Source organism: Halichoerus grypus, chromosome X (assembly GCF_964656455.1).
Source record: "Halichoerus grypus chromosome X, mHalGry1.hap1.1, whole genome shotgun sequence".
In the NCBI taxonomy this organism is placed as follows: Eukaryota; Metazoa; Chordata; class Mammalia; order Carnivora; family Phocidae; genus Halichoerus; species Halichoerus grypus.
In genome coordinates this window covers 2,013,627-2,027,836 of record NC_135727.1, presented here as the reverse complement: position 1 = coordinate 2,027,836, position 14,210 = coordinate 2,013,627, and the positions used below count along the sequence as shown (strand labels likewise).

Here is a 14,210-nt window from a genome sequence, read left to right as displayed (position 1 = left end):
CCTCCCCTCCCTCCCTCCCTCCCTCCCTCCTCCCTCCCTCCTCCCTCCTCCCCTCCCTCCTTCCCTCCCTCCCTCCTCCCCCCCTCCTTCCCTCCCTCCTCCCTCCTCCCCCCTCCTTCCCTCCCTCCCTCCCTCCTCCCCCCTCCTTCCCTCCCTCCCTCCCTCCCTCCCCCCCTCCTTCCCTCCCTCCCTCCCTCCTCCCCCCTCCTTCCCTCCTCCCCTCCCTCCTCCCCTCCCCCCTCCCTCCCTCCTCCCCTCCCTCCGGTGCTCTCTCTCCACCCCCTCTTCCCTGGGGCCTGTCCCCGCCCTGACGCGTGCGGGCCTCATTGGCTCTGCCCCCCCGCCCCCCGCAGGTGCCCGTGATGGCTGCCCGGCGCCCCTTCGGCCCCCGCCTCCTGCCCGTGCTGCTGCTGTACCTGCCGCTGCCCCTGACTCGGGCCCGTCGCTTCTCCGCCCCCAACACCACCTTCAACCACTTGGCGCTGGCGCCGGGCCGCGGCACGCTCTACGTCGGGGCGGTGAACCGCCTCTTCCAGCTCAGCCCCGAGCTGCAGCTCGAGGCGGTGGCCGTCACCGGCCCGGTCTTCGACAGTCCCGACTGCGTGCCCTTCCGCGACCCGGCCGATTGCCCGCAGGCCCGGCTCACCGACAACACCAACCAGCTGCTGCTGGTGAGCGGCCGGGCCCGGGAGCTCGTGGCCTGCGGGCAGGCGCGCCAGGGCGTGTGCGAGAAGCGCGGCCTCGAGGACGTGGCGCGGGTGCTGTACCAGGCCGAGGACCCCGGGGACGGGCAGTTCGTGGCCGCCAATGCCCCAGGGGTCGCCACGGTGGGCCTGGTGGTGCAGGCGCCGGGCCGGGACCTCCTGCTGGTGGCCAGGGGCCTGGCGGGCAAGCTGTCGGGCGGGGTGCCGCCCCTGAGCGTGCGCCAGCTGGCCGGGCCGCAGCCCTTCTCCAGCGAGGGCCTGGGCCGCCTCGTGGTGGGCGACTTCTCCGACTACAACAACAGCTACGTGGGGGCCTTCGCCAACGCCCGCTCGGCCTACTTCGTCTTCCGCCGCCGCGGGGCCCGGGCGCAGGCCGAGTACCGCTCGTACGTGGCCCGCGTCTGTCTGGGGGACGCCAACCTTTACTCCTACGTGGAGGTGCCCCTCACCTGCCGGGGCCAGGGCCTCGTCCAGGCTGCCTTCCTCACGCCCAGCACGCTGCTGGCGGCCTTCGCCGCAGGCCCCGGCGGGGCCCGGCCGGCGCTGTGTGCCTTCCCCGTGGCCGAGCTGGACGGCAGCATGGAGCACGCCCGGCGCCTGTGCTACACGGCGGGCGGCCGGGGCCCCAGCGGCCTGGAGGAAGCCACCGTGGAGTACGGAGTCACGTCCCGCTGCGTCGCCCTGCCCGCCGTGAGTGGCCCCTCTCACCCTGGGCTTGGCTCCTGCCGGCTCGCCGCGCTCTCTCTCTCTCTCTCTCTCTCTCTCTCTCTCTCTCGGCCTCCGCTGGCCTGGCCTGCCTCTCCGGCCCCGGCCCTCCGCACTGTCTCTCAGGCCGAGGCAGGGACTGCCAACATGTTAGTCCCCGGCTGTGGGCGGCTGGGCGCTGTGGCGCGGCAGTCGCCCATGCCCTCCTGCCTAGGGGATGTCAAGGAGGGGCCCAGCTCCTCGTGGCTCTCGGCCCGCTTCTTTTGGTCTTTCTTCCTCTGAAGTGTCAGCTTGTCCCGCCATGGGGCTGGGGGGGCCCCCGACCGCTCTGCCCTGGGGCCCCCCAGGGCTCCCCGGCCCTGCCCTGCAGCCTTGACTCCCTCTGGGCCCCGGGAAGGCACCTCCCGCCTCTTGCCGGGATTGATTCTCCCCTCCCGGGCCGCGCAGGACTCCCCGGAGTCGTACCCCTGCGGCGATGAGCACACCCCCAGCCCCATTGCCGGCCGCCGGCCCCTGGAGGCCAAGCCTGTGCTGCAGCTCGGGCAGCCCATCAGCGCCGTGGCAGGCCTCCAGGCAGACGGGCACACGATCGCCTTCCTGGGGGACACCCAGGGTCAGCTGCATAAGGTGAGCTGAGGGGGCTGCCCTGGTCCCGGACCCCTGACACCAAGGCCTCTACCCTGCTGGGCTGAGGCCCTGCCCTGCCGCGGCTCGGGGACGCCCCAGGTACCTTCCGTGGCTCGCTGGCAGGTTGCAAGGCCTGCTGCACACGGGAGGCTGGCCGGGGGCCACCTCCTGGGGGCTCCTAGTGGCATGAGTTAGGATGACTGCCCGGGAGGCTCCTGGGCAGCCCCAGTTTCTCCAGCCCATGGCGGAAGCCGACGGTCAAGGTGGACAGGGCGGGATGCCGTGGGGTAGGGGTGGGCAGTGCATGGTCCCCAGAGCCAGCCTGGCCCCAGGAGGCTCTCTGAGGCAAAGTCTGGCCTCCTCCTGACCTGTTTACCTCCTGCAGCTGCCGTCCTGCCCCTGGCACCAAGGCCCTTCCCCAGAGTGGCTGGGTGATGGCGAATGGGGGAGGTGAGGTGAGCAGAGCAGGAGGCCCAGGGGCCTGCCCACCCTCCGTGGCACGGCCTGGCCTCCCTGGTCCAGCAGGAAGGAGAGCTGGCTCTGTGGGGACAGGATGCTCCCTGGTAGCCCCAACCAAGAGGAGGGCACATGCCCTGAACGGTCGGCCTGTGGCCATCTTGAGAGCAGCCTTGTCGTCCCTCCAGGTCTTTCTGAATGGCTCCCAAGGCCAGGTGTACCACTCCCAGCAAGTGGGGCCTCTGGGCTCGGCCATCAGCCCAGACCTGCTGGTGGACGGCAGCGGCAGCCACCTCTATGTCCTGACTGCCCAGCAGGTGAGGCTTGTCCCCGGGGGTGGGGGGCACACAGGGCCCGAGTCCTTGCACCCACTACCTCTGTCCCTCGCTGCCCATCCAGGTGGACCGGGTACCCGTGGCAGCCTGCCCCCAGTTCCCTGACTGTACCAGCTGCCTTCAGGCCCGGGACCCACTGTGTGGCTGGTGCGTCCTGCAGGGCAGGTGAGCACAGGGCCTGCGCCCAGACTTGGGCCAACAGGTGGCGTGTGCAGGGAGGGCGCCCCTGGAAGCAGCCCTAGGCCTGCCAGGAGGCCAGCTCGGCTTCCTGAGGTGGAGGTGCGGGGCCACCGTGGAGGCCCTCCATCCTGCCCCTCGCGGCGCAAGCTGCTCTCTTCTCATTTCCCAGCCCCACCCCCAGGCAGGCCTCTGTCGCCTCTCCCAGGTGTTCCCCGGCCCACTTCAGCTCCAGGAACCCCTTATGGCAACCCTCCCCTCTGCAGCACGGTCAAGGCCAAAGCCCGCACATCGGCCGCGGAGCCCTATCTGCTTGGCCCCTTCGGCTTGAGCACGGTCCCTTTCCGTCCCCCCCTCCGCTCACGCGCTCCGGCTGGGCCATCCTCCCAGCCCTCTTGCCACCCATCACCTGGGGAGCCCGGGGCCCACGTGGTGACCCAGCGGGCCCCTGCCCCGCAGGTGCACCCGCAAGGGCCAATGTGGGCGGGCCGCCCAGGCCAACCAGTGGCTGTGGAGCTATGAGGACAGCCACTGCCCGCACGTGCAGAGCTTGCTGCCGGCCCAGCGTCCCCGCCAGGAGCAGGGCCAGGTAAGCCGCCTGCCCCTGCCTGCCTGTGGGGGCCGCCCATCGGCTGCCCCCCGTCCTCTGCTCCCACCGTGCTCGGCCCGAGCTCCATCTCCTTCGGTGAGAGGCACCGCTCCCCCCCTACCGAGAAGCCCCTGCCTGCTCTGTTTTCCTTGCATGTGTCCCAGGTCACCTTGTCTGTCCCCCGGCTGCCCACCCTGGCCGTGGATGAATACTTCCATTGTGCCTTTGGGGACTATGACAGCTTGGCTCACGTGGAAGGTCCCCACATAGCCTGTGTCACCCCTCCCCAAGACCAGCTGCCACTTAACCCTCCAGGCACAGGTGAGGGGCCCCTGGGGCAGGGGGCTGGGGGCCGGGGCAGGAGCCGGAGGGGCAGGAGGCCCGTGACCCACCCTGCCACCACCACCCCCTCCCAGACCACATCACCTTGCCCCTGGCTCTGATGTTTGAGGACGTGGCTGTAGCTGCCACCAACTTCTCCTTCTATGACTGCAGTGCTGTCCAGGCCTTGGAGGTGGCTGCCCCGTGAGTGCTGGGCCTGGCTGCTGGGTAGGGGTGGCCACCCCCGATGGTGCCCAGCCTGAGCAGCCCCCTGCCCCTCCAGGTGCCGCGCTTGTGTGGGCAGCCTGTGGCCGTGCCACTGGTGCCCCCAGAGCAGCCGCTGTGTGTCCGGGGAGCACTGCCCAGAGGGCGAGGGTACCATCTACAGTGCCCAGGAGGTGGGTGGGCCCCGCCCCCGCCCCCGCCCCCCCTGCCGCCGCACACCCACCCCACGCTGGGCCCTGCCCAGGCCCCTCAACTTCTGAAGGGCTAAAGGGGCTCCTTTCCCCAGGTGGATGTCCAGGTGCGTGGCCCAGGGGCTTGTCCCCGGGTGGAGGGCCTGGCAGGTCCCCTCCTGGTGCCGGTGGGCTGGGAGAGCCGTCTGGCCCTGCGTGTGCGGAACCTCCAGCATTTCGGAGTGAGCAGGGGACGGGGATGGGGGGGGGCGGGGCGCTGACTGCGTCCGGGGTCCTGACACTGTCCACTCCCAGAGCCTGCCCGCCTCCTACCACTGCTGGCTGGAGCTGCCCGGAGAACTTCGAAGGCTGCCGGCCTCTCTGGAAGAGACGGCCGGGGACGTGGGCCTCATCTACTGCCAAGCCCAGCAGGTGTGCGGCCGTCCCTCAGCCTCACCTGCCACCAGATGCTTCCCGCAGCCCTCAGACGCCCCCCACACCCCTCGGCTCCCCGACTGTCCTAAGCCATCAGCGTCCTGTCGTCAGGCATGCAGCAGGAACATGGCACCCCCAGCCTGTGCCCTAGGCTTGCAGTCTGGTGGGAGACGTGGGCACTGAACAAAGGCACCCATTCTGGGAGGAGTGTCCTGGAGGAGACAGGGATCAGGGCTGTCCAGAGTCGGCCCGGCCTGACCCCAGCCTCCGCCTACAGTTCCGCCCCTCCACGGCCCAGCGGGAGCTCCCGGTGCCCATCTACGTCACCCGGGGCAAGAGTCAGCGGCTGGACAACGCCCATACTCTCCGTGGTGAGCTTGTGGGCGGCAGGGCAGGTAGGACAGGGCATGTGGCAGAGGGGAGGTGCCTCAACGCCCTGCCTGACCTTCCCTAGTGACCCTGTACGACTGCGCCGTGGGCCGCCCCGACTGCAGCCGCTGCCAGGCAGCTAATGGGAGCCTGGGCTGCGTGTGGTGCAGCCACGGCCGGCCTACCTGTCGCTACGGTCCTCTGTGCCCCCCCGGGGCCGTGGAGCTGCTGTGTCCCACTCCCAGCATCGACACAGTGAGCCCCCAGCCCTCCCACCTCTTCCCCACCTGCCCTACCCCCCCCGCCCGCCCCCACTGTCCTAACCTCAGCTGGGTCAGACCAGCCCCCAAGCCCTAGCAGCTCTGTCCCGCCTCAGGCCGGTCGGCTGGTTGGGTACCCCCATTGCCGAGGGGATGTGGGTTTGGGAGACTCCATCACCACCCTTCCCTGCTGCAGATCGAGCCGCTGACTGGGCCCCCCGAGGGCGGCTTGGCCCTCACCATCTGGGGCTCCAACCTGGGCCGGGACCTTGCCGAGGTACAAGATGCCGTGAAGGTGGCCGGCCGCCCCTGCAGCCCTGAGCCCTCTCTCTACCGCACCTCTGCCCGGTGAGGCATCCGAGCTGCCGGGGGGCTGAGGGACGCCCTCCCGGGGAAGCCCTCGGAGAGCGGCTACCCAGAGAGAAGGGGGGCTTGCAGCCAAGAAACGCGGGCCCAGGTCAGAAGCGCCAAAGGAAGACGAGCCAGGGGAGGGAGAGAGAGGGGAGCAGGCAGTGAGAGGGGTGGCGGCAGGGGGGGCGGGGGGGAGGTTCTGGGCAGTGGCTGGCGGGTGGCCCACGGCTCCCGCTAAAGATGCGTCTGGTCCACGGGAGCCCTGAGCAGCTCCTGGGCCTCCATCCCCAGGATTGTGTGTGTGACATCCCCCGCTCCTAACGGCACCACAGGGCCAATCCAAGTGGCCATTAAGAATCGGCCACCGGGCATCTCAACCCAGCATTTCACCTACCAGGTCAGCGCCCACCCCAGGGTGGTCCCCATGCAGGGGATAGTAGGAGGGAGGGGCAGGAGGGAAACCTAGGTGAGGATTTTGAAGTTGGCCTAGGGCTAGCTGCCACATGTCCAGGAGGAAAACCATGGGATCAGAGTGATCATCCTCGCCACCAAGTGGAGGACCGGCAGCCAGAGCAGCAGGCGGGGGGGGGGGGGGGGGCCTGAGGGAGAGCAGGGACGCCTCCAGGCGCTAGCTGAAGCCAGGAAGCCCCAGGTTGGCGATTGGATCTCTGGACGTAGGGCTTGGGGGAGCTGGGAGGTGTAAGCCGTGGTGGAGGAGGAGGCCGTCCCGAGGGGCAGAGGCACGGTGAGGAAAGAAGAGCCCCCTCGGGGGGCCGAGGGCAGCTGGGAGGCTTCCGGGAGGAGGGTGCGGTCAGCTGTGGCCCGCGTGATAAAGCCGCAGCGCCTGGGGACTGGGGCCTACGTGAGCAAGTGTCAGGCCAGGCCGCCGTGGCTGCCCCAGCCTGCTCTGTCCCTCAGGACCCCATCCTGCTGAGCCTGAGTCCCCGGTGGGGCCCCCAGGCAGGGGGTACCCGGCTCACTATCCACGGGCAGCACCTCCAGACAGGAGGCAGCGTCAGGGCCTTCGTGGGTGGACAGCCCTGTCCTATGTGAGTACCTCTCCTCCCGGGCCCGAGCTGCTGGCCGTCCGCTGGGGCTATCCCCTGGGGGCCTCGCCACCTCCTTGTGTACGTGGGGGCAGTGGACTCAGGGCTCCCTAAGGCCCCCGTCAAAGTCCAAGAGCAATGGGCACTGTGCCCACCCCTAATGGTCTCTGCCCTCGTTGAGGGAGGCAGCGTGGGTCTCTGGTGAGGTAGCCAGGCCCAGGCTCGAGCCCAAGATGCCAGACCCGTCCCCACCCCGCAGCCGGGAGCCGGTGTGTCCTGAGGCCATTGTGTGCCACACCATGTCCCAGGCCAGCCCAGGAGAAGCTGTGGTTCGAGTGGTCTTCGGCCACGCCCAGCGCACGCTGCCCACCAGCCCCTTCCAGTACACTGCCAACCCGCAGCTCGCGGCGGCGGAGCCCAGCGTCAGCTTCCGGGGGTGAGGACCTAGTCCGCGGCACGCGGCCTCGGCTCCGGCCGGGGACGTGGGGCTGGCCCGGGGCCGCCCGCCACCCCCCACCCGCCGCTAACTAGTGTCCTGACACAGGGGCGGGCGGCTGATCCGCGTCAGGGGCACGGGCCTGGACGTGGCCGAGCGGCCCCTGCTGTCTGTGTGGCTGGAGGCCACGGCAGAGCTGCAGGCGGCAGGGGCCCAGCCCCAGGACCCGACCCCGAGGAGGAGCTGTGGGGCCCCTGCCGCGGCCCCCCGGGCTTGTATCCGGCTCGAGGGGGGCTTGCTGCAGGTGAGCACCCCGCCGGCAGGTGGCAGGGCTGCTCTTGCCCAGTGGGCCGGGAGGGGGGTGGTGGGGGGAGCCGCTTTGCCCCCTGGGAGCGAGCCGGGAAGGCCCAGCTCACCCCTCCTTGTCCCTCGCAGTGCTCCACCGTCTGTTCTGTCAACTCGTCCAGCCTCCTCCTGTGTCACAGCCCCGCTGTGCCCGACGGGGCGCACCCCCGGCGGGTCTTCTTCAGCCTGGACGGCGTGCACGTGGACTTCGCCAGCGCCAGCGGGGGCCAGGACTTCCTGTACCAGCCCAACCCCCGTCTGGCCCCCCTCAGCCGCGAGGAGCCCACCCGCCCCTACCGCCTCAAGCCTGGCAACGTCCTGGACGTGGAGGTGAGGGGTCCCGCGGGCCGGCTCTGTGCAGGGACCGCGGGCGTGGGCCGGGCGCCCCGGCTCAGGCCCCTGCTCTCTCCCCCAGGGCCAGGGCCTCAACCTGGGCATCAGCAAGGAGGAAGTGCGCGTGCACATCGGCGATGGCGAGTGCCTGGTGAAGACGCTCACGCTCACCCACCTGTACTGTGAGCCGCCGGCCCGGGCCCCGCAGCCCGCCAACGGCTCCGCTACCCTGCCGCAGTTTGTGGTGAGGCGGGCTCCGGGCGCACGGGGGCTGGCGGCCAGGGCCCTGAAGGCCCGCGCTCAGGAACCCTGGCCGCCCCCCGTCAGGTTCAGATGGGCAACGTGCGCCTGGCCCTGGGCCCCGTCCAGTACGAGACTGAGCCCGCTCTGCCTGCCTTCCCCGTGGAGGCCCAGCTGGGCCTGGGCATGGGCGCTGCCGTGCTGATGGCCGCCGTGCTCCTCCTCACCCTCATGTACAGGTGCGAGGCTCCTCCCCGTCACGCACGCGCCTGCGCACACTTCCCACTGCGCGTTCGGAAGAGCTGGGTGGCCCGGGGCCCTGGCAGGCGCGGGCCTGTGGCTCACACCGGCTCCCCGGGGCTGCAGGCACAAGAGCAAGCAGGCCCTGCGGGACTATCAGAAGGTTCTGGTGCAGTTGGAGAACCTGGAGGTTGGCGTGGGCGACCAGTGCCGCAAGGAGTTCACAGGTGGGGAGAGGGCAGTGGGGAGGGGCACAGAGGGCCCACCTGGGCCTGAGCCCACACGTCAGTGGCTCCTGGCCTGCAGACCTGATGACCGAGATGACCGACCTCAGCAGCGACCTGGAGGCCAGTGGGATCCCCTTCCTGGACTACCACACCTACGCCGAGCGCGTCTTCTTCCCAGGGCATGGGGGCTGCCCGCGGCAGCCAGCACTCGAAGGGCCTGGGGAGGAGGGCCGCCGTGGCCCCGTGCGCCAGGGCCTCACGCAGCTCTCCAACCTGCTCAACAGCAAGCTCTTCCTCCTCACAGTGAGAGCTGTGCGGGTGGGCGGGCCTCGAGGGGCATGGAAGGGGGGCTGGGCGCAGGCCGGGCCGGGCAGCAGGTACGGGCACGAAGGTGGGACGATGTGTGGGACGCCCCTGAGCGCTAGCGCCCCTGCCCCCAGCTCATCCACACCCTGGAGGAGCAGCCCGGCTTCTCCCAGCGGGACCGCTGCCACGTGGCTTCTCTGCTGTCCCTGGCACTGCACGGCAAGCTCGAGTACCTGACCGACATCCTGAGGACACTGCTGAGTGACCTGGCCGCCCATTACGTGCACAAGAACCCCAAGCTCATGCTGCGCAGGTCGGCTGGGGCCGGACCATGGGCCCGGAAGCAGGGGTGGTGGCTCCCCGCTGAGCCGCACCCCACCCTCCCCCACCCCCGCCCGGTCCTGGGGTGGGCAGGGCCAGGAACGCCCAGGAGGTGGGCTAGGACAGAAGCCACCGGGAGGGAAGCGGACGGGCCTCCTTCCCAGGGACGTGGGCACGAAGGGCTGACAGGTGGAAAAGCTCTGCCTTCCCTTGTTTGCCCAGCTCAGCCTGGGGCCGGGGGGCGGGGTCCCTGCAGCACCAGCTCTCTGACCGGGGGCCTGCTCCCCGCAGGACGGAGACCATGGTGGAGAAGCTGCTGACCAACTGGCTGTCCGTCTGTCTCTATGCCTTTCTGAAGGTGAGGGGCACCCTGGCTGACGCCTTCTCCCCTGGCCTCATTTCAGGGCTGCTGCCTGGGGCCTCACCGACCCGGGCCCCCATTCCCGCCGGGGCATGAGGCGTGGGATCGGGCAGGGCTGGGGGTGAGGCCGACGCCGGCTGTTCTCATCCTCCCTCCGCGCAGCTGACCGCCCCTGCCTGTCCCCTCGCGCAGGAGGTGGCTGGGGAGCCGCTGTACGTGCTCCTCCGGGCCATTCAGTACCAGGTGGACAAGGGCCCCGTGGACGCCGTGACCGGCAAGGCAAAACGGACCCTGAACGACAGCCGCCTGCTTCGGGAGGACGTGGAGTTCCGGCCCCTGACGCTGATGGTGCTGCTGGGCCCCAGGGCCGGCGGGGCGGCGGGGAGCAGCGCTGCGCAGCGCGTGCCCGCGCGGGTGCTCGACACAGACACGATCACCCAGGTCAAAGAGAAGGTGTTGGACCAAGTCTACAAGGGCACCCCCTTCTCCCAGAGGCCCTCGGTGCACGCCCTAGATCTCGGTGAGAGAACCAACCACCCGTCCCTGCACGGGGCTGTCCCCACCCGGAGACGCTCAGCCCTGCGCCGCTCCACGTGGTTGGGGGTGGGGGGGCTCCGACCTTGTCACCTTGAATGCACGGCCGGTGCAGACTCGGGGAACAGGCTGCAGGCTAATGGGCTTCACTGGGTGCCCCCAGAGTGGCGCTCGGGCCTTGCTGGCCACCTAACCCTGTCAGATGAGGACCTGACCTCGGTGACCCAGAACCACTGGAAGCGACTCAACACCCTACAGCACTACAAGGTGCCAGGCAGACAGGGGCTGGGGGGCGGGCCCCCCCGAGTCGGCCAGGGAACGAGCCCAGCCTCCACTCACCGTCCCGCCAGGTCCCGGATGGAGCCACCGTGGGGCTCATCCCCCAGCTGCACAACGGAGGTGCCGTCTCCCAGAGCCTGGCCCAGAACTGCCCCTTGGGGGAGAGTGAGTCCTCTGGCCCCAGAGCTGGAAGTGGGCAGGCAGGAGTCCCGGGCACGCCGTCTGCCTCACCTGGGTGTCCCCCACACCTTGCCAGGGGGCGAGCCCAACCTCTAGGCTGGGCCAAGGACCTGGGGCGGACGAGGCCAGCAGCTCGTCCTGGTTGGGGAGCTCTGGGACCATGGGGGGTTGGGCTGAGCTCTTTGCCCCTGCCTTCCTCGGCGCCCGCCACCCTGCCCCGCGGCCAGGTGTCCCCAGCCAGCGGTGTGGGATAGGGGACTGGGGCGGAGGACTGAGGCCAGACTTCTGGGCCGTCAGACATTCCCATGCTGGAGGATGCTGAGGAGGGTGGGGTCCGCCTCTGGCACCTGGTGAAAGCCTCGGACGAGCCGGAGGGAGCGAAGGCGCGGCGCGGCAGCCTGAGGGAGCGGGAGCGCGAGCGGGCGCGGGCCAAGGCGATTCCGGAGATCTACCTCACCCGCCTGCTCTCCATGAAGGTCGGTGTGGCTGGGGGGCTGGGCCCCTGACTGAGCCGTGGGGGAGGGCGTGGTCCTGAGAGCTAGAGAGGTGGCCTGACCCCCCCGCCGCAGCACGGCCCTGGCCCACACCTGCCTCCCACACAGACCCCCCCACCCCACCCCACCCCCGCCTTGCAGGGCACGCTGCAGAAGTTCGTGGATGACACCTTCCAGGCCATTCTCAGCGTGAACAGGCCCGTGCCCATTGCCGTCAAGTACCTGTTTGACTTCCTGGACGAGCTGGCCGAGAAGCATGGCATCGAGGACCCGGAGACCTTGCACATCTGGAAGACGAACAGGTACGTCGCCCGCCAGCCCCCAGCCCATGCAGACGGGACGTGGAGTGGCAGAGGGGTAAGGGCATGGCCCACGCATCCAAGCTTGGTGGCATCCACCCTGCATTCCTGACACGGACCCGCAAGACAGCTCCCTGTGGAACTCAGGTGTGGGGCCCGGGCCGACGGTGCCCACGGCTGCTCTGTGTCCCCAGCCTGCTGTTGCGGTTCTGGGTGAACGCTCTGAAGAACCCACGGCTCATCTTTGACGTGCGGGTGTCGGACAACGTGGACGCCATCCTCGCCGTCATTGCCCAGACCTTCATCGACGCCTGTACTGTCTCCGAGCATAAAGTGGGCAGGGTAAGGGGTGAGGACGAGGGCTCCGGGGAAGCCGTGGGGGCTCAGCAGGGAGCCCTGAGTGGGGCTGGGAGGGGTGGCGCATAGTGGGGGCCAGGAGGCTGGGGCGAGGGGGCACTGGGGGTGCATTCAGGGTGACAGGGCCGGAGCTCCCCCCTGCCGCACCCCCCCCCCGCCTCCCCGCTCAGGCCCACTCCTACCCGGAGCAGGATTCCCCAGTGAACAAACTGCTCTATGCCCGGGAGATCCCTCGCTACAAGCAGATGGTGGAGAGGTAGGTGTTGGGGCATCAGGGCTGGGGGGTGGTGGCCGCCCGGCCCTAACTGTGTCTCCCTCTGCCAGATACTACTCCGACATCCGCCAGAGCTCTCCCGCCAGCTATCAGGAGATGAACTCAGCTCTGGCCGAGCTCTCCGGGGTGAGGCATGGTGCAGGGGGCACACCCCTCCACCTTTGGGTGGGTGCAGGGGGGAGGGGGGAGGGTTGGGGTTTAAGGTCCAGGCTGGAGCCTCACCCCTCCATGTGTGGTCCCCAGAACTACACCTCTGCTCCCCACTGCCTGGAAGCTCTGCAAGAACTCTACAACCACATCCACAGGTATTATGACCAGGTGAGGCCCAGGGTTCTCCAGGGGGGAGGGGTACGCCCCCAGAGCCCAGAGGGAGGCCCCAGGAATCTCCCTGGGGATGGAAGGAGGTGTCTAGGCCAATCTGGGCAGAGGGGAGGAAGGGCCCGGGTTGGGGAAGAGGCGTGACTTCTGTGCAGATGCCTCAGGGAGGCCTGGGGCGGCCTCTGCCGGATCCCCAAGCCGCTGCTGAGATGGACTCAGGGCTGGGGGGCCCTGGGCTAATGGGCAGAGGGCAGAGGCCTCAAGCGAGGCGCCCTCCTCTGCTCTGGCAGATCATCAGCGCCCTGGAGGAGGACCCTGTGGGTCAGAAGATGCAGCTGGCCTGCCGTCTGCAGCAGGTAGCAGCCCTGGTGGAGAACAAGGTGACTGACCTGTGAGCTTGGGCCCCCGCGGATGCCCAAGGCCCGCCAGCCTGGAGAGGATCAAGCAGGCCCTCCCACCGCAGTGCCTTAGGACCCCTGGATGGAGCCAGCAACTGAGGAGGGGCCGGCGGGCGGAGAGCGGAAGGGGGTTGTGCCCACCAGGGGGCTCCCCGCCACCTCCCAGCCACCGGCCCTTCGCCCTGCTGTTCCCCTACCTGGGCTTCCTTCTAATTTATAGTAGTCCTCACCTCTTCTCCTCACCTCCCCCACTGTATTTATTTGCTTGCTGGAGAATCACATCTGGAAATAAAATAGAAAAACATCTTTTCAGAAAAAGTCCAATCCCAGCCCCTGCCTTTCCCTGCGAGTCTACTCAGTGCTCCCTTGCTTGGCCCTCCCCTTGGCCCCATGGCTGTGACTTGTGCCTGAGGAAGAGGGATCATCAGGCACCCCCAGGCCATGCTCTCTCTCCCCTCGCCTCCCCTGGCCCACCCGCCCCCATCTATGCCCACCCTTCCCTACCAATTCTTTCCTGGCCCAGGGACAACAGGACCAAGTGTCTCCCATCTTGGGCTAACCACAGTCACTGCCGAGCCCCCTCTGCTTCTTTCGGACTCCCCGATAGTCCCCAGCTGGACTCCCAGCTCCACACACGTCCCCCTCCATTCCCTCCTGGTCGCAGCCAGAGTGATCTTTCTAAAGAGCAAAAGTGCCCCTCAGCCTCCGCGGGAATCTCACACTAGTGCCCACACACACTAGTGCCCACGGGCTCCGGGTAGGACCCTAAGCTGCCCAAGGCCTTCCCGCCTCCCTCCCACACCCAGCCACTCTGTGGCCAAAGAGGTCTCCCGTCCATCCAGCTGTAGGCCTCACCCAGCCAGGCTCTGCACCACCCACCCCTTTCTGGGGGAGTCGACTCTTTCTGGTCCCCTGGATGCGGCCCCAAAGTCCCAGGCCCCAGAGGGCTCTGCCCGACCCGGAAGTCCCTCTGTCACCAGCCTGCCTGTTAGAGCTAGAGGAGGACCCCTGAGGACAGGGCCAGGGTGGATGGTTCCCTGTGCTTCCCACAAGGAGCTGGGAGGGAGGCCACACGGTGTCAGCGCTCGAGTCCTGAGCGGGCAGGTTCCCAGGATTCGACACTGTCCGGGCCCCTCCGGGGGGAGGACCCAGTTGCCTTCAGCTCATGCCCCTGACTCATTCAGCCAGAATCCCCAGTGACAGACACCATGTTCAGAGAGAGGAGAGCTCCAGCCTAAGGGGTCAATGAGCCTCAAGAGAAGTGGGAACCCGGCTGAGAAGGGGCGGAGAATGGGGTACCCACGGGAATGGGAAGTGTCACCTTTGGAAAGGCTACCACAAGGGCCAAGCAGGAAGCCAGGGAATGTTCCAAGAGTGTCACTGGTACAGTAGGGCATGTGCGGTGGGGGGGCGGGGAGGGGCTCAACATGAAGACCAGGCTGTCCACTGCCCCCCTCAGCTGACTCCAGCTCTGGAGTGTGGGGACTCAGCCCGGGAA

The 14,210-nt window shown here is 68.9% G+C and overlaps 1 protein-coding gene across 5 annotated transcripts; it reads left to right on the top strand.

The window, feature by feature from the left end:
* Nucleotides 1-333: 333 nt before the first annotated feature.
* Nucleotides 334-13,030, top strand: PLXNB3 (plexin B3). 5 transcript variants are annotated; one of them, XM_078064235.1, is made up of 34 exons: nt 334-1,394; nt 1,857-2,036; nt 2,681-2,809; nt 2,892-2,992; nt 3,464-3,593; nt 3,758-3,914; nt 4,010-4,118; nt 4,198-4,312; nt 4,426-4,551; nt 4,625-4,741; nt 5,022-5,115; nt 5,199-5,368; nt 5,570-5,721; nt 6,016-6,121; nt 6,643-6,773; nt 7,030-7,206; nt 7,315-7,510; nt 7,642-7,881; nt 7,967-8,128; nt 8,212-8,363; nt 8,491-8,591; nt 8,671-8,894; nt 9,032-9,210; nt 9,510-9,576; nt 9,772-10,099; nt 10,277-10,380; nt 10,464-10,557; nt 10,870-11,048; nt 11,208-11,368; nt 11,560-11,707; nt 11,893-11,978; nt 12,047-12,122; nt 12,240-12,314; nt 12,605-13,030. In XM_078064235.1, the coding sequence occupies exons 1-34, from the start codon at nt 363-365 to the stop codon at nt 12,707-12,709; spliced, it is 5,703 nt and encodes a 1,900-aa protein (XP_077920361.1). In that variant the 5' UTR covers nt 334-362; the 3' UTR covers nt 12,710-13,030. The 5 variants fall into 5 exon arrangements, with proteins under 5 accessions (XP_077920361.1, XP_077920359.1, XP_077920363.1 ...); XM_078064233.1 differs by having other exon boundaries at nt 5,995-6,121; XM_078064236.1 differs by having other exon boundaries at nt 335-1,394; nt 11,914-11,978.
* The last annotated feature ends 1,180 nt before the right edge of the window (nt 13,031-14,210 follow it).